The sequence below is a fragment of the Rosa chinensis genome, chromosome 1, assembly GCF_002994745.2.
Source record: "Rosa chinensis cultivar Old Blush chromosome 1, RchiOBHm-V2, whole genome shotgun sequence".
NCBI lineage: Eukaryota > Viridiplantae > Streptophyta > Magnoliopsida > Rosales > Rosaceae > Rosa > Rosa chinensis.
Window position 1 is genome coordinate 48,459,176 of NC_037088.1, and position 17,655 is coordinate 48,476,830.

The window sequence follows — 17,655 nt, forward strand, 5'->3', positions numbered from 1 at the left end:
TCGAATATCCCACGTTGGCCAGAATTATGCGGCAAGAAATTAAACAAAAAATGGTACTCTCTAAAATTTCCAATTCTTTATTTTTCTCTAAAAATCAAATAGCAACTTTTGCGGTTGTGAGGGGGTGTTCGGTTGCTAAAATCCCCAAAACACCCACACTCCATCTGTTAATTTGACCCTTCCAAAGCCGCCAAATATCCCCTCGCATGCAGGGGCGTTTTGGACAACTCCGTCTTCTCGCCTCCATTCACGAGGATGATAGGCCACGTGTCAGTCTCTGTACCCGTCCTTCTTCGGGTATAACGCCCACTGGGATTTTTTTTTCCCGCGAGTTTAAATAATAAAAAAGAAAAAAGAAAGAAAGGAAGAAAGAAAATGAGAAGAAAAATCTGGGAGTGATGTTTGTGTGAGGAAAAGGCTCTCTCTCTCTCTCTGGTTATCCTCTTAAGCTCGAGAGGAGTGAAAACGACGGAGGAGCAAGAACGTCCACAGTTACATAGTTAAAGCTCCGAAACGGCGTCGTAACACTCTCGGTTTTCGTTGGACTCGGAATTCTGAAATGGAGTGATAGCCTTCATAGCTCCGTTGAGCTCTGTGATATTTCAATTGTGCTTATTTTGTTTTGGTTTGTATCGAAATGGCTATCGGCAGTGTCATATCGAACCGGAATTTCGGTTCTTTTATCGGCTCAGGTAAACCTTACCGACCTTATCCTGATGTATGTATTTTTTTTTTCTTACGAATTTATTGTTTTAAGTTTTGGCTGCATTTTGTGAATTCTATGTTGTCAGTGAAATTATTTGCATGCATGTTGTTTGATTTGATTATTATATATTCTGGATTGTTTTTGTGAGGTGATGTAGAGTTTTAGTTTGGTTGCATGCTGCTACTGCTTTTGATTTGCTATTTTTTTTTTTTTTTTTAGATAAACTGGTTATGTTGTTGGAATTTCCGTAGAGATTTTTCAGTTTTACTTCTGAGTAAATCGTTCTGTGTTTAATATTGAAATCAACAAGTTCACCAAGCGGTATGTAGCTTTGCATCATTCATTACTTTCGGTTTTCCCACTTCAAGATGAATTTGATGTGTAGCTTTGCGTCATTTGTTCTTGTTACCACATTGATTGTGAACTATGGCTTTATGCATGTCCAGTAGATAATCGCCTTCTTGTTCTCTATGCTTACAGAATGTATTAGGATGGGTCTAGATAATTTCATGAGTGTAAAGATGATAGCTTTCTTTTCAAAAAAAAAAAAAAAAAGATGATAGCTTCAATTTTGATTGTTCGGAGGTGATTCCCCTTTTTAAAGTTTGTGTCATGTTTTTTATATTGGCAGGAAGAGTATTTCAAACCAACCATGCTGTTGTTCATAATAAAAGAGACAGTCTACAACTTCAGGGGAAAATGTTCTACCACACTTTATGTACTCCAAGGGCCAATGGTTCTATATCTAGAAACTCATATAACCCTTACCTGGGTGCCAGTTTTTCTTCAGATGCATACACACGGTTGTTGCATGATGAAGGCAACCGGCGTTATGTAATGTCTCTACAATCTGGTATAAGGTGCCAGGGCATCGTTACCAAGCAAAGAACTATAGGAAGATGTGAAGGCTTTCTTTCTTCAAATCACTCTTTCAAAAGTTTCAATCAATCAAGGAAGCTGGATAAGCTTGATAACTGGCAATACCAGAAGTCTGAGAATGTTAAAGTTAACAGGATCCGTGCTGATTACAAGCCGGAGGATATTGACATAACCGAAACAGAGGTGGACTCATTGACAGGATCAGGTGAAGCTGTTTTGGCAGATGGAAAGGTGCCTAAAGTATCCGCTTGGTGGGAGATTCCTAAACGTTGGGTGATTGTGCTCCTTTGTTTTGCAGCATTTCTATTGTGCAACATGGATCGTGTGAGTCTTTCTCTGAGTTAAGATAGAGTCTTTAATATTTAACATCTGTTAGTTGTGTGTACATAGTTACAAGGTGCTTCAAGTTGCTATGGCAATTTCCTATTCAAGATGCTATATCATGTCTACAAAGTATGCTGCTTATATATTGAATTTAAAGAAAATGATATATTTTACTGTGCTAACAGTATCAAATACGTGTTATAGGTGAATATGAGCATTGCAATACTTCCGATGTCCAAGGAATTTAACTGGAATAGTGCAACAGTTGGCTTGATTCAGTCCTCTTTTTTCTGGGGCTACCTACTTACTCAGGTTTGCTTCAGTCTGGCTAAAGTATTTAGCATTACTCAGAAAGAAACTACTTATCCATGGTCAATGCCTTATGAGTACATTAATAGGAATCTAGTACTGCTCCTGTCATTGTATGGTTTAGAAGATTGGTAATTCATATCAGTTGGCTCTGGCATATATTTTTGTGTTCAAGCTACATATATGATATATGCATGCGTTTGATTTTCTCATACACAAAGGCGTAGAGATTCTGCTTATATTGTATTAATTTATCATTTCTTTGAATATAGATTCTTGGAGGCATATGGGCAGATAAAATTGGCGGGAAGCGTGTATTGGGTTTTGGAGTGATCTGGTGGTCAGTGGCGACAGTTTTGACACCTATTGCTGCAAAAATCAGTCTTCCTTTCTTGCTTGTTATGCGTGCTTTTATGGGGATTGGTGAGGTTCGTCTTTTCCTGTGCTTAGCCTTGGATCTCCAGTCCTTAACTACTCTCCATTAGATAATAAGTATGAATCTGATTTACCGGTTTGTTTTGAAATTTGCTTATCTAGCTTTACAAATGAAATAGAAGCAGATAAACTACCTAAAGTAAGACATTATAGTTGGAGTGCTCCATATACTTGAAAAAGCTGAGGAATATTTGCATTTGGCTAGTTACTATGGACACTAGCTGAGTCAAAAAAACAAAATTTGTAGCTTAGCATCAGAAACTTTTATTTTGGCTATTCGGAAAGATATTAAGATTGGTTTATTTTTGTCATTTGATACTTATCGTGTCTTAGCTAACTGCCACACAGTAATTTTCTTCGGCTTGTCCAACTAAGAGCTTTCATTGCTTAACAGATTTTTTGTTTCCCTTTTTATTTTTACAGGGTGTTGCTATGCCTGCTATGAATAATATACTCTCTAAGTGGATTCCAGTGTCAGAGAGAAGCAGAGCACTTTCACTAGTATATACTGGCATGTATCTTGGTTCTGTCACTGGGTTGGCCGTTTCTCCCATTCTAATCCAGAAATTTAAATGGCCCTCTGTGTTTTACTCATTTGGCTCTCTTGGCAGCATCTGGTTTGCATTATGGCTGAGTAAAGTATGGTCTTGCTTCCCTCAACTACTGTTCATTGGAAATCTTCAAATTTACCGTATTGACTGCTGTTAGTAGACAGTTAGATGAACATTAATCTTTTCAGATATAGAGACTGGCATGAACATGCTTTCATGTTTAGTCGTGCAATATTTAATAGAAACACTCACTTGACAAAGACACAAAAAAAGAAGAAGGAAAAAGACCGGTAATATTTGATTCTAGGTCACAATGTAATTCAGAATCATGATAGTATGTGATTAAAGTTTGTTGGTTTGACTTGTTTCAAGTGCTTTGACTGGTGTTGGGTGATCTTCAGGGACCATAAAAATCTATATTGTCCTAGACATAGTACATATTCCCATATTCCCTAAAAAAAAAAAAATATTAGTAGATATTAGAAAAAAAATGCATAAACAGATCTCAGCTCACTTTATTTTACTCCATAATATTTAGCTTTGAAAGTACTTTCTTGTTTATTGGATCACCAGGCATATAGCACACCAAAAGAAGATCCAGAGCTTAGTGCAGAGGAAAAAGAGCTCATCCTAGGTGGCAATGTATCTAAGGAACATGTTACTGTCATTCCTTGGAAACTAATTTTATCAAAGCCAGCCGTATGGGCTCTTATAGTCTCCCACTTTTGCCATAATTGGGGAACCTTTATTCTGTTGACGTGGATGCCTACATACTACAATCAGGTAAGGAACTTCTCCAAAACTGTTTTGCATAGACATGCACACAACACAGATTTTAGCAACTTATCAGCATGTCCTATCTGCTAATATGTAGTATTTGTATGAAAGTGAGACTCAAATCATTTAAATATGAAAACACAAATCTTTTTCTCATTATTACCTTCCTGCGCATGGTGTACAATGGTCTGTGCATCCGATAAATTTTAACTATAATTCATGACAGTCTGTCAAAGTTTGAATTCTCTTTTAATCTTAATTGCCTTTTTAGGTTTTGAAGTTCAACCTCACTGAATCCGGGCTCCTCTGTGTCTTGCCATGGTTGACCATGGCTGTATTTGCAAATATAGGGGGTTGGATTGCAGATACACTTGTCAGCAGAGGTTATTCTGTCACGACAGTTCGTAAGGCAAGGACTAATACTGATTGAAATATAAAAATGTGGTTTAGGTGCCGATTCTCTCCTGTTTTTCTTTTCTGAAGATAAGCTTCTCCAAATCCATTTAATGTTGCAGATCATGCAATCAATTGGGTTTCTGGGACCAGCCTTTTTCCTTACTCAGCTGAGCCGTGTCAAGACACCTGCTATGGCAGTATTATGCATGGCATGCAGTCAGGTAGAAGCACATGTTATCAGATACGGTTGGGCTTGAAATTTCCCAAATATGATTATGATGAGGTAGCGTATCTATTCTCACTTTCTGTACTACTGATAGGGAGCTGATGCATTCTCACAATCTGGCCTCTATTCAAATCACCAAGACATTGGACCTCGCTATAGTGTGAGTTGCTATCTTCTTATGATATGGCTCATGTGTTAATGATATTCATTTGCTATTTTTCTTTCTCAAATAGTATCGTCCTTATTGCTTGTTTTTGATATATTTCATAAATTCTAAACAGATAACAGTTTATCCTCTTTGTTTTGGGAATAATTTTCTGGGATCAAATTTATATTTGAATTCTTTACTGAAGATTTGAACATTGCCCCCCAAGATAAAAGAAAAATAAGAAAGAGAAAAGAGGTCCTTACCAAAGAACTGAAGTAGTATTATCTGAACCTGTGGAATTAAACTTATTAGTATTAATTACAGGGAGTATTGCTGGGGCTGTCTAACACAGCAGGAGTTCTTGCTGGTGTCTTTGGTACAGCAGCAACCGGGTACATACTCCAGCGAGGTACAGTTTAATGCTTCAGATATAACTGTTTTCGACATTTTCTTTTCCACTCAGCTTCTAGTTTCCAGTTCTGTAGTGAGTTATCGAACTTCAATATTCAGGTTTCAATTCCACATTGACTTCTCAGTTCTCACACTTTCATATCTGCAGGTTCTTGGGATGATGTATTCAAGGTGGCTGTTTTATTGTACCTCATAGGCACAGTAGTTTGGAACTTATTTTCCACCGGAGAGAAAGTTCTCGACTAAAGAAACGTGAGAAATGCAAGAATCAGAGGAATGGAGGAGCCTGCAGTCTACATAACTGTAGAGATGAAACTATAAAGAGATGGAAGAAATTTAAACACATGAAAGGGCAAATCCTGTCTAGTGAACTAGAGTTTTTCGACACCACCTGTATCAATCTTTTTGTAACAAACTTCTGAGGCCCTTTCTGGGTTGGCTTGTGACCCCACTTTTTCACAGGTTAATGCCTTTTCTTTCATTTTAGTACATGCTTCTAATGTAGAGAACTTTTGGGTAAGTTGCACCCGTGAACCTTTTGCTTTGCCCATACAATGCTAATAGTACATGCTTCCCTTAGCTCTTTCTTACTGGATTTCCCAGCAGTTTGATTCCATATGCATTAACTTTGCACATTCGAATCCATGCATTGATTGTGCCGAATATGGGACTTGTTTGGGATCAGAATCTCTTCAATCCTTGATGTATTAGGGAGAAATGCTAAGGATTGGCAAGTGATTTAGATTCTAGCAAATTGTTTTCCAACTAGTTTGAAGTTTTCTCATAGAAAATAGTAACAATTACTTGCAGGCCTCCTATTTTCAAATTGTACACATTCTCTTGAAGAATATGCCTTACAAGAAGGACCAGACATTTCAATACATCAGCTTGATGGTATATTATAGCAGTTGGCTTGTCTGGTCATATAAATTCTCTCCAGCTTTTGCATTTCATATACTTTTAGAAATTTTTATTGAACATATTCTACATAACAATATTAAGTACATTTCAGCTGAGAAAGACCATACATACATGATGTAAGAAGCACAAAATTACTATGTCTTGCAAATGAATAATAATATTGATAAAAGGTCATTTATAAAATCTGAACAAGCATGAACATAAAGAATATTGTAATAAAATTTTGCAAGCTTAATTTGCTTACAAGGGAAAGATAGATGATACCCTATAATGTTCAATTAAATTATGAGAAATCCACTACCTCCGTGTGTAGCTCAATGGAAGAGATAAATTGCTGTGGCCCAAAACATTTGCAAACATTTAATTGAACCACATGAGCTTAGCTTCCTCAATTTCCTCTCTATTGTGCTGTGTTTTCATCTGTCATGGGGTTCCACCACATAAATACACATCTTCCACAACCCTAATTCAATACCGCCAGTTCTTCACCCTCTTAATCAGCCCCAACCACCACTTCACCGCCACCGTTCTCACCAACACCGTTACATTTGACGGCAACAGAGTCTTGTCCATTCAGCTGTACTTCCCTGTCTCTCTTTGCCCTTCCCAAAACACCCTCTAAATCCCTTTGATGCACATTCATCATCAGACCATACTTCATGAACAATGTCAGTGACATCTTTTGCTCCACCTTGTGGCCCGGCACCACCGTGAGACGGTGGCGGAGCAGTACCGATGCAGCTACCGACTTCATTTGCAGGTACGCCAGGTCCTTCCCTAGACAGATTCTCGGACCAGCATTGAATGCTACATATTTGCTAGAGTCATGCATTATGAATCTCTTACCATCCGAAGACAACCACCTCTCAGGACGAAACTCTAGGCAATCGTCGCCCCACGAGGACTTCATCCTCCCCGTCGCGTATATTGAGTACGTGACCGATGATCCGGCCGGCACAAATGTCCCGTCGGGCAAAACATCATCCCGCACAACATGCTTCGAGTCTTGGGGTACGGAAGGGTACAACCTAAGACTTTCGGACAATGCTGCCTTGAGGTATATCAATCGGTCAAGTTCCTCAAAATGCAACGACTCTTCTAACCATGCTGCAACATCCTCGCCACGTGTCTCAATCAGAACGGTGCAGATTTCTCGCAAGATTTTCTCCTCAATAATTGGGTTTAGTGTCACTAACCAAAAGAACCAGCTGAGCGCCACCGATGACGTGTCACGTCCGGCTAGGATGAAATTGAGCGCCACGTGTTGGAGGAAGGTGTCCGAGTAGGACTCCTTTTTCTTCATGAACCTTGACAGCAGATCATCATGTGGGCTCCCATCCTTCTGCTGACTCAGCAACTCGAGCTTACGTGAAGCGATCACTTTGGATAAATACTCATCAATATGCACAAGGCTCCGGCTCAGCGTGACTTCCATTCCAAGCCCCAGCCATTTCTTCACCTTCCACAACACCTCAGGCAAAATGAACCTCTGCAGCGACGCCTCGGTGGCCCGGTCGAAAGCCGAGGCGAAGCTGTTGTCGGGATACCCCGCAGAGCAAGTCTCCGGGTCTTTCCCGAAAGCCAAGCCACAAATATTATCAAAAGTGAGCCGAAGCAGCAAGTCCTGAAGATCTACCGGCTCGCCTTTCAGCTCAGCTTCCTTGAGAATCGGGCAGAACCTCAGCTTAATGGCTCGGCTCACCCACCGAGCCATGGCTTGGCGCAACGTCCTGGTAGTAAACTCCACGGCGGCAGTTTTCCTCTGGAACCGCCACGTGTCGCCGTCGGAGTTAAATATCCCCTCGCCGAGAAGATCGTGAAACACCGATTGCCAGGTGGGGCCCTTCGGGTAGTTGTCGAACCGGGCCTTCAGGATGTGCTCCACATTCTTCGGGTCACACGTGACGGTCACGAGGCCTTGCTTTTGGGCGAGAAAAGGAACCGCGCAGATGCAGGTTTGGTACGTGCCGCCGCAGGCGCGTAGGTTATCGCAGATCCAGTCATGCAAACGGTCGCAATTTTCGATCAGGCCGGGGAGGCTACCCAGTAAGGGCCAAACACGTGGACCCTTCAGGGACCGTGAGATGAAGGTGAACCAAAGTAGATAAGCCGTGATGGCCGTGAATAAGAGCAAGGCAGAGCCAATCTCCATGGTTAACTTATACACCAAGTCTCGACCTAACACGAAACAACCAACGATGGAAAATGTCAATGCATGCAATGTGACAAGAGCAGAATCTTTTGGGTTATCTTCGGAAAGATTTCCCCGAAACAAATGTCGATTTTCGGGGAAAGCTCGAGGAATTAGGAGCAAGGAAAGTGCTGGACTAAAAGAAGCTAGGAAACACAAGTAGTTTTTGAGGAGAAAAGAGGGTGTGTGATGGATCTAAGATATAGAAGAATGGAGAAGAAGAAGGAGGAGAAGGAAGCAGGGAGGAGTGGTGGAGACGAAGGAGAAGTTTTGGTGGGTTGTGGATAGATATAGTACAAAGTGGAGTGTTATAGAGAGAGTCTTTTATAGGTGAGAAGCAATTACTTAGGCCAGACTGGTCCTGACATTGCGCTCTCTTTCTCTCCCACACTGACATTAAGCTTCACATACAGCACAGCACAGGCTCATAAATGCCATCAGAGGTCGTTGAGAACGCGCAAAACAACCATGGCTTTCATCAAAAGCATAGAAAACCACTGGCTTCTTTTCTCTTGTGTGGACTCTCAAATACACTGTATATCATACAAAAGCGAATAAAAATACCACTTGTGGCACCTAAATTTACTGGAAATGGAAGAAGCGCTTTTAATTTTTGGAGCATTGAATGGTGGAAGAAGTAAATGAGATTAGTTGAGAAACTAAGACAGAGAAAGTGAGAAAAGGGGGGAGAGAGAGAGAGAGAGAGACTAGGAAGAGAGCACAGAATTAAAAAGGGAGGCAGAAGAAAATGGGTCACATGCACCCACATATTTCACTACACACAGATAAGTAGATCATGGGTTGTTTTGATTAATCATTTGATGGTTTTGTTGAACAGAATTGGGCTAAGAGTAGCTTAGCCCTAGTTAAGCCTAGCTTTTTTTGTATCGATAGAGAGAGCTTGAAGAAAGTAATGAAAATGGGGTTCATGTGCGTGTCTTTTTGGTTAGGGTTGGGTGAGCAACCCACCCACAATTTATTACCCTTATTGCTTGTGTGACTTCAATTTTGAACCCTTCTTTTCTTTTTCAAAAATTTTCTTATCTCTATCCTCAATTCTGCAGAGACCTATGTATGTATCTAATTCTTCTGGCCTAGAGTAAAAACAATTCTGGGATTCCTTGCTTCCTTCTTCACAGGCTTGACCTTCTCACTTTTAATGCTGTTATGATTTCAAAAAATGCGCGCTTATGTCTGCAGTAAGTAGGCATAAGCAAAAGTCAAAGTGCAAGAGACAGATGCATATAAAATAGTGCTCCCTCACGAGTCACAACTGCTCACCTGAATGCAGGTAATGCCCCTAAATTTTTGAACAAATTCATAGTCTACTGCCCAATTCAGGGTATACATTAATACATGTATGAAACTTGGCATATCCCTCGTACATTTTTTTTTTTCCTCGCTAAAGTTTACGGGTCCCCTAAACTTTCCCAATTGTCTATTGTGTCTCTTTAACTAAACATTTAGCTTGAATTCCCTCTTGAGTTCAAATCTTTACAATGTCACTCTACCATCAAGTACATACATAAGCTATCTTGTCGATTGTCATTATTGTGAGTATTCAGCTTCGGTGTTCAGAGCAACAAATGTTAAGATTACTATACTGATGACCCACTACGTGAAAGTGGGTAATATTGGGTGATAGTAACATGAAAAGATAAAAACTCATAACAAATGATACAAAGTGACGGTGAAAAAAACTGATTTTCTATTGTGCCTCTTTAACTAAACATTTAGCTTGAATCTGTGTTCCGGGTTCTACAATGTCACTCTACTATCAAGTACATATATAAGCTATCTCGTTGGTTATCATTATTGTGACTCTTCAACTTCGATGGTCAGATTAGCAAAATTTAAGACCACTATAGTAACGATTGACTACATGAAAGTGGGTAAATTTGGGTCGATACTAGATGATAGTAACATGAAAAGATAAGAACTCATAGGCTAGTGATGCAAAGTGATAGTGAAAAAAAAATTGAAACTTCTGAGAATATCTAATAAGCTAATTTTTTAGTTAAATGAACACAATAGAAGACTCATCAAAAGTGAGTGCAGTGGCTAAACTTCGGTTTTTTTTTTCTTTTCATTGTTCTTTCATAGCATTAATGATAGTTCACATAAATTTCCTAAGTTTTCAAAGAAGCAAACCACATGATTGAGACCCAATTGACTATATCAACCCATATGATTAGTTCATCGACCTAATTCAACACAAAATATCAATTCTGGAAAAGCTAGATAGTCTCTTTAGGTTTCTAGAGGAAATGCAGCACCGAAATTTGAGGTGGTGATGAAGAACAAGTAAGTGCATATAATCATATATCATGGTCGCTGAAGTTTTCCACCACCGTCAGTTTAGGTCTGTGCTTGGCTAAGCAGGGAGCACCATCTCCATCACATTTTCACTACATGTGCCTTCTGACAAGTTTCACTTATTAGGTTGGCACTTTGTAATTTCTGTTTACATCATAACTGGAATTATCACGTACAATCAAAGCTTTCGTTGCATTGATCATCTCAGCTAGATTTATCACTTGGAGGTCTTAATCTTGAATCTATAGTCTGCTAGATGGAAAAGTCTCCCGTACGTGTATAGATGGTAGACAAGACCATTACGGTAGTAGATCAACTTTTTATACTAGTAAACCAATATTGCATAACCACTATGAGAAATTGGTTTATTATAACATCGGGTAGTCTACAACCAATATATTGGTTGATTAATGTATCAAAGGAGATGCCTTACTACATAGTCTACATATGTGTAAACTTGTAAGATGTTGAATGAGGGACTTGAACTTAACTAAGTACTAAAATGGTACTAAAATGGTCCAAACATGAAGCATCATACAACCTCTGGTTATACCTACTCGTTCATTTCTAGATGCTACTATATTCAAGAAAGGACCATTTTAATTGGAGAAGAAAATGCATAAAATACCCTATCAACAAACAGAAATAACTTAGAGATGTACTTGAGAAAAACAATCACAATACGTTTATCACGTTAAGACCGACTTATTCGTATAGCAATAACCAGAACTCATTTAGGCTTGTTTTAGAGATGAACATATTTTGAGCAAGATTTGACATAAGCGATCGAAGTCCTACATCAATACAAAAGGAGATACTACCATCATGAACAACAAATCTAGCAAGACATACTATGGGTCGCTCTACTACTCCATCTAGGAACATTTAAACTTGTTAATGTGTACTTGAATTTTGTCCAACTAGCTATTAGTTTAATGATATTTTTCTCCACAATAATAGATTAAGTCACCAATTCGATTTTGGTGCTAAAAAAATTGTTGACTTTGTCACTTCCTTGGTATGTATACTGCATTTTTATCTTGTACATAGTGTTTCGAGAACTTAATGTTTAACATATCCTACCCTTGAACTATTTTAAAACAAAATTTCTGTGTAGGGTCAATGAAGGTAGATGAACACTCACTTTGCTATAAGACACAGAAGAAGACAGAGAGAATGAATTTGTAATAAAGAAATCAAGCTAACCTTTGACTATGCTTGCCCATAGTTCCAAAATTTATACACACCGACAGTTTGTGCTGAAGGAATTAAATTACATCTTATTTTAGTTTTTTTCTCATCTTCTCATTGAGCACATTGCATGAGAAAAATAATTGACTGATGTTTTTCCCATTCCATAATCTGGTCTCTAAAATTGCAAGAACACATTTAATAGTTCTCTGGTCAAAACAGTCCCTTCTCTTTTCTGCCCTGAGCTCCAGTAAAATAGAGTAATTTGGTGCTGAATCATATAATTAAGCTCCTTCAAGGCTTTCCCTAAAAAATAAACACTGCAAATAAGTTTGTGCTTTCTATTAGAATACTCATAATACAAAATCATCTAAAGAATCATCTCAGTCAAAACCCATTTGCTTCTGACGAACTTCTTTTTCTGGGTGAACTAATTGCATGCTTCTGTGTTTTCTATCCAAACAGGTAAAGACGTAAAGTAACCTATTGTAATTTCCAAATGAATGGCTTGGATTGAGACATCCCAGATGAAACCAAAACTTCCCCATTTGTTAATAAATTAGATAGCTACAGACACTCGTAATGAAATAAATTAAGTAGTTGAACAAGAGAAGAAATTAATTAGGTCCAGCATCATATTAGATATGGTCGCTTAGAAAGCTACAAGGGAAAGTCAAGGTAGGAAACTAATAATGCTGTTCAAGCATCAAAATCAATATATCTTTGTGTTTCTGATAACAAATTCCAAGTACTTGAGATTCTTGTCGACAGCTCCCATAGTTGTTGTAGAGTGTTCATAAACCACATTTCAAAGAAGATTAGGTCTCCCACTAGAGATTGATGGCCAAAGAAAATTTGTAGATCCGCCTCCCATGAAGGACCACTAAGGATAGGACTCTGGACCCTAGAAAGTTATTAGAGTCAACCTCTCGATCTCTCTCATTCCAACTGTTTCTAGTTTGTCAACACTTCCAATTGGACTCATTGAAATAAAGCATCGACGCGGCATTTCTCTAAAGATGGCATTTAAGATGGAATTTAAGGCCCCCAGAAATTGAAAAGTCCTCCCACATTGAAGTTGTGGTATCTACCCCCAATTTCCCCATCACATCTTTCATATTATTGTTGCTTCCTCAGCTATTTCCTGGCAGTAGCAAAACTGACCTGAAAACCTAAGCAGTCTTTGGGTTATGATCACATCCTTAAGTAATGCTCTAGGTTCATTATTCAAAGTAGTAAAGTGGCAGTCTCATATAAATATCCTTGTTCTGTTTTTAAATTTATAATGGAAAATAAAAGTATTAAGCTTAAAATGATGTATCACTTACACAATCTGACCCTTCTAATTCATCCTTGAAAATAAGTTGACGACAATGTTGCAGATACCATTGCCCTTAAGCAATCATCTTCTGTACAAGTACTTTGAGAGAGGAAACTTAATGCTCCTTGCTACCTGCAATCCAAGTATATGCAAGATGTCGGACAAATCAAAAGGAGTTCATTATCTCACAATCTTATACCATACAAACGTTTAACTTCTGTATGAGAGGCACAGAAGGTACCTGCAGGGCCATATCTTCACTAACTGTAGAACGATAGCGAGTTGAGCCCTCCAGTGGGCAGCTTCCTCCTTTGACAATAAAATTTGCACCACAGAGACTAGTCAATTGTAAGAGGACATCAGACATGAGCCCACAATGCCCATCTTGAATGCCTAACCCATCCTGCGCTTGTTCCTCATCATCAAGTGGATCTTCCGCCACAGATGTAATACACTGGAATATGGCTAGTAACCTCTCCATTGCGAATGTTCCGGGGCCCTTCATGAGTAATTCCTGTTCTGCAGTTTCCTTCTGTTCCATTGACTTCTCAGAGACCCTGATAGTGAAGAAGCATTATTCAAAAGAAATCAGCGCCTACAGGTCAAAGAAAATCATAACGATATTAAACAGGTATTGGCTTAATCAGAATGGCAAAGAGAATCTTAAGCATTTTTACTCATGGTAACTCATGCCAGAAATTTTTATAAAAGATTCTTGCACACAACCTAATGGAAAGAAAAACTAAAGCATCTGTTAACTTTACACTGTGGTATACATTATAACAGTAGAAGGCAGGTGGATATGCTTAATTTTCATTCTTAAAAGCACATATTTTAGCTTAGTAGTCAGACTTGTATTGAAAAGATTACAGGGGTAAATATTGTAACGATAGCTAGATTTTGGTATCCTACCTCAGTAGCAGGTCACAACCTGAAAGTTTACAACTACAGCCAGATAAACTATATTAATACTGGTACTTTGGAAAAACACTTACTTCCTCTTTCGTTTTCGATTATTAGAACCTCCAGTAGAATCAAACAATGATGCATCAAGGGTAGCTGGATTTCTTGAAGCAAGGAATGCTGAAATAAGAAGATACTTGGCAGAAGTAGACATGTGAAAATCCAACTGGTCAACAACTTCATAACCTCCGGATTTCCTTGTGCTACCCTTTGGCTTTCTCTCCCTAGCTTCAACTTCAGTGGAAGGCTGAGTTGACACCTTAAATATCTCATTCAGTGCAGGAGCAATATGGGGCTGAAATTGACTAAACAACTTTCTCTTCATTTCTTCATTGGGAACAACCCCAAGATCAGTAACAGGTTCACAATATTTTCTGAATAATAGTGAAAAGGCACTAGACAATTCATCCACTCGTCTGGTAATTCTACTGAAAGGCCTTAGTACAACACTATTGAGAAAAACAGATTCAATATTAGATAATACATAAAGCAAAAGATGAGAGTAGCGAAAAAGAAAAAAGCTAATAATCTTACCTGAGAAAAGAGGTATAAAGCTTTTTGTTTGCTTGGTTTCTCATTAAGATTTGACCAAGATCATCATCCGTATAATCAGGAAGATATAGAGGGTTAGGCTCAACATAACCCATATTTGAGTCATATGTATCCGGTGAGTTATTGCTGATGAAGATAAGACCGACCTCGGGCTTTTTCAGAGTATCATAGAGATTAAACAACAAAGGTAACACAGTAGAACCTTTGTCCCACCCTTTGACACGCTCCAAATTGTCAAAAATCAAGTAGATCATATTTCCACTAGCCTTTCCTGACCTTTTGCTACTCAATCCTGACTTTTGTCCCTGAGGATTACCAATAATGCTAACCAAGGCTTCGTGAAGAAAATTCACAAAATCAGATGGTTTTTCACAGCGCTTTGCACTAGAATAACCATTTTCTGCATTCTTTTGGTGAAGGAACAATTGATTCAATATGGATTCAAACAATATTCGAGGATTATAACAGGTAAGGCAGCTTAGGTAAACAATAGGTCGTTTAAGATGCCTAAATGTTTGTAGAACAATACTAGTTTTTCCAGTGGAAGAGCCTCCATATATAAATATAGGAAGCATGGGAGAGTTCTGCGGACCCAAAAGGTGCACAAGCTCTTTGATCTGACTATCTCTACCAGGAAAACTAGACACCAGATCAGTGAAGCTAAAGGACTCTCCTTCTTCTCCAATCACAAGGTCATCTAAAGTCAGTTGCTGCTGACTATTTGCTTTTGTTTCTTCAACTACATTGTTTGAACATTTGGCCAAAGCAGAGGATCGGGTTGTTCTCCTTGTGATTTGTGGGCTTTCTTCTTCAACCATGTCTGAACTCTAGCCAAAAGAAACATTAAGATCATAAATGAGAATAATCTTAAGACAACAACTAGGAATCACAATGCAAGCCAGCACGACAACAATAAAAGCACAAACAAGACCAAGAACCATTGAACCTCAAAGAAAATCAACTTATAAAAGACAAAGTTGCAATCATATTGCATACAAAAACTTGCAAACATGATAGAAAATATGGAAACAATATGCAAAAGAACGTGAACCAAAATAAAAGTTGAAGCCCCCTCAGTGAGCATCATATAAAGAAAAGGAAATCACTTATCTCTGATCAAATAGAAATCAAATTTCTGGAAAAGAAAAATAATTAGACAAGGAAATGAAGCATTAGAATACCAAAGTAGTATCATTTGGGTGTTGACTGCTTGTATCTGTTTCTTCAACTACACTTTTAGCCAAAGCGGAGGATCTAGTTGCTCTCCTTGTAATTTGTGGCCTTTCTTCCTTAACCATGTCTAAATTCTGGCCAAAAGAAACAGTAAACTAATAAATGAGAATAAGCTGACTGAAACTTTCAAGATGAGATTAATACCTTAAAAATCACAATGGAAACCAACAATGCAACACTGAAAAGTGGATACATCACCAAAAAGCATTAAAACTCAATGACAATCAACTTATCGAAAACAATGTTGCAAGGACATTGCACGCGAGAACTTGCAACAATAATAGAAATAAAGGAAACGACATCCATAACAGAAGGAGAAAAGCAAAATCAGAAGATAATGAAGAAGCATGAAAGTCGAAAAGGATTCTAATTAGAAAATAATCAGAAAAAGGTAAAACATATTTTGAACCTTCTACTAAAAACTAAAATAGAAATGTAAACACAAAAACACATTGATTCAAACATAAGTCAAATCCCGAAGGATATAAGAACATTTAGAAACCGAAGTATAACCCAACCAATCTCAACTATGAACAACTGGTTTGAGCATCCAATTAATGTTCTCTGATCGAAAGTCAAATAAAAACCAATTTCCAGAAACAAATAGAAAGAGTCACAGGAATCATTTACACTTTCCCACCACTCAGCTTAATAACCACAATCTCACTGAAGGCCTTTTCATCAATTAATACAACATAGAGAACCAAACGACAGAACACCAAAACCAAAAGAGCCATGATTTTAAACCAAGCATAACAAACAGAGAAACAAACAAATCAAAGTCAAATTGTAAATTAAAGGAGTCACTCACCTTAAGACAAGGCAACCAAAGACACTCTAAACAACCAAAACAAAGCCCGTCACTTCTGAACTCCTTGCCTTCCCACAATTCTGTTTCAAGAGCAGGAAAAACCCACAAATTCCCAAACTTTTTTTTTCTTCTTTCAATCGCGTCTCTCCCCTCTACATCTACCTATTCCGAAACATGAAAACCCAGTTGAGAAAAGATTGCCTCTTTAATTAGAAGCAATGATTAGTTTGAAATGGGGTAATTGGGAAAACAGAGAGGTTGAGGATTACCTGATCGGCGAGTCCGCCGGAGGATCAAAGAAACGAAAGCAAAGCGGCGGTGTTTTTTTTTGGGTGCGTGTGGTAGATAGACAAGGTCAGTTGGGAGTTAAAAATGAAAAAGGAAAAAAGAGATACAAGTTTCCCGCCATTTATGTGGAGCGCGGGATCTTTATCACAAGCGTTAAAGGTACCCCAACGATTGTTAATTGGCCTCGTCGATATGAACAAAGGCCCAAAGGACAGAAGGACAGATTCGGGAAAATAAATAAAGAAATAAACCTTTTATAAATACTTTTAAAATTAGCATTTGAACATCTCCATTTTTCTAAGTGATAACTAATAGCTGATTTTGTCAGTTCATGTCAAATTATCAATCAGGACACAACTTTTGAATCTGAGGTTGATCAACTCTATTAGGTTGGGAGGTCTAAATGTCAATTTTGAAAGTATGAATAGAAACTCTAAAAAAAAAAAAAATGCCTAATAGCTAATTTGCTATCCTAAGTTTAGTGTTACTTTGCTACCCTAGGTTTTCACAATTAGTCAATTTGCTACCTTATGTATTATTTCTATTAATTTGCTACCTTATGTTTTCAAAATTAGCCAATTTAGTATCCTTTCATCATATCAATTCGTCCATTCATTCGTCCAAAGATTGATGAATTTCAAATATAGGGTGTTAGCAAATAGTTAATTTTGAAAATTTATGGAAGCAAATTGGCAATCTTAATAAC

General features: G+C 38.1%; 3 protein-coding genes across 9 annotated transcripts; 1 reads left to right on the plus strand and 2 right to left on the minus strand.

The window, feature by feature from the left end:
* The first annotated feature begins 353 nt into the window (after positions 1-353).
* On the plus strand, positions 354-5,752 carry LOC112181613 (ascorbate transporter, chloroplastic). 2 transcript variants are annotated; one of them, XM_024319988.2, is made up of 11 exons: positions 354-692; positions 1,338-1,909; positions 2,114-2,221; positions 2,491-2,646; positions 3,077-3,292; positions 3,778-3,987; positions 4,253-4,390; positions 4,497-4,598; positions 4,698-4,763; positions 5,076-5,160; positions 5,311-5,752. In XM_024319988.2, exons 1-11 carry the CDS (start codon positions 638-640, stop codon positions 5,406-5,408), a joined length of 1,806 nt encoding a protein of 601 aa, XP_024175756.1. In that variant the 5' UTR covers positions 354-637; the 3' UTR covers positions 5,409-5,752. The 2 variants fall into 2 exon arrangements, with proteins under 2 accessions (XP_024175756.1, XP_040372569.1); XM_040516635.1 differs by lacking the exon at positions 354-692 and having other exon boundaries at positions 1,768-1,907.
* A 482-nt stretch (positions 5,753-6,234) lies between these two features.
* LOC112181614 (cytochrome P450 86A8) lies at positions 6,235-8,845 on the minus strand. The gene has a single exon (XM_024319990.2). The coding sequence runs from the start codon at positions 8,233-8,235 to the stop codon at positions 6,577-6,579; it is 1,659 nt and encodes a 552-aa protein (XP_024175758.1). The 5' UTR covers positions 8,236-8,845; the 3' UTR covers positions 6,235-6,576.
* Positions 8,846-11,813: 2,968 nt separating this feature from the next.
* LOC112188498 (origin of replication complex subunit 5) lies at positions 11,814-17,041 on the minus strand. Of its 6 annotated transcripts, none has more exons than XM_040513071.1 (8): positions 16,931-17,041; positions 16,662-16,823; positions 15,799-15,924; positions 14,600-15,444; positions 14,098-14,514; positions 13,344-13,659; positions 13,120-13,234; positions 11,814-12,087 (listed from the first exon to the last, which is right to left on the minus strand). In XM_040513071.1, the coding sequence occupies exons 3-7, from the start codon at positions 15,913-15,915 to the stop codon at positions 13,184-13,186; spliced, it is 1,746 nt and encodes a 581-aa protein (XP_040369005.1). In that variant the 5' UTR covers positions 15,916-15,924; positions 16,662-16,823; positions 16,931-17,041; the 3' UTR covers positions 11,814-12,087; positions 13,120-13,183. The 6 variants fall into 6 exon arrangements, with proteins under 6 accessions (XP_040369005.1, XP_024183391.1, XP_040369006.1 ...); XM_024327623.2 differs by having other exon boundaries at positions 13,110-13,234; XM_040513072.1 differs by having other exon boundaries at positions 13,106-13,234.
* Positions 17,042-17,655: the final 614 nt, after the last annotated feature.

Coding starts and splice junctions, on each gene's coding strand:
- LOC112181613 (XM_024319988.2), top strand. CDS start 638: ATGGCTATCGGCAGTGTCATATCGAACCGGAATTTCGGTTCTTTTATC. Junction 4,764..5,075: donor ACATTGGACCTCGCTATAGT/GTGAGTTGCTAT, acceptor TATTAATTACAG/GGAGTATTGCTGGGGCTGTC. Junction 5,161..5,310: donor CGGGTACATACTCCAGCGAG/GTACAGTTTAAT, acceptor TCATATCTGCAG/GTTCTTGGGATGATGTATTC.
- LOC112181614 (XM_024319990.2), bottom strand. CDS start 8,235: ATGGAGATTGGCTCTGCCTTGCTCTTATTCACGGCCATCACGGCTTAT.
- LOC112188498 (XM_040513071.1), bottom strand. CDS start 15,915: ATGGTTAAGGAAGAAAGGCCACAAATTACAAGGAGAGCAACTAGATCC. Junction 13,660..14,097: donor AATCGAAAACGAAAGAGGAA/GTAAGTGTTTTT, acceptor CTTCACTATCAG/GGTCTCTGAGAAGTCAATGG. Junction 13,235..13,343: donor GTGAAGATATGGCCCTGCAG/GTACCTTCTGTG, acceptor CTTGGATTGCAG/GTAGCAAGGAGCATTAAGTT.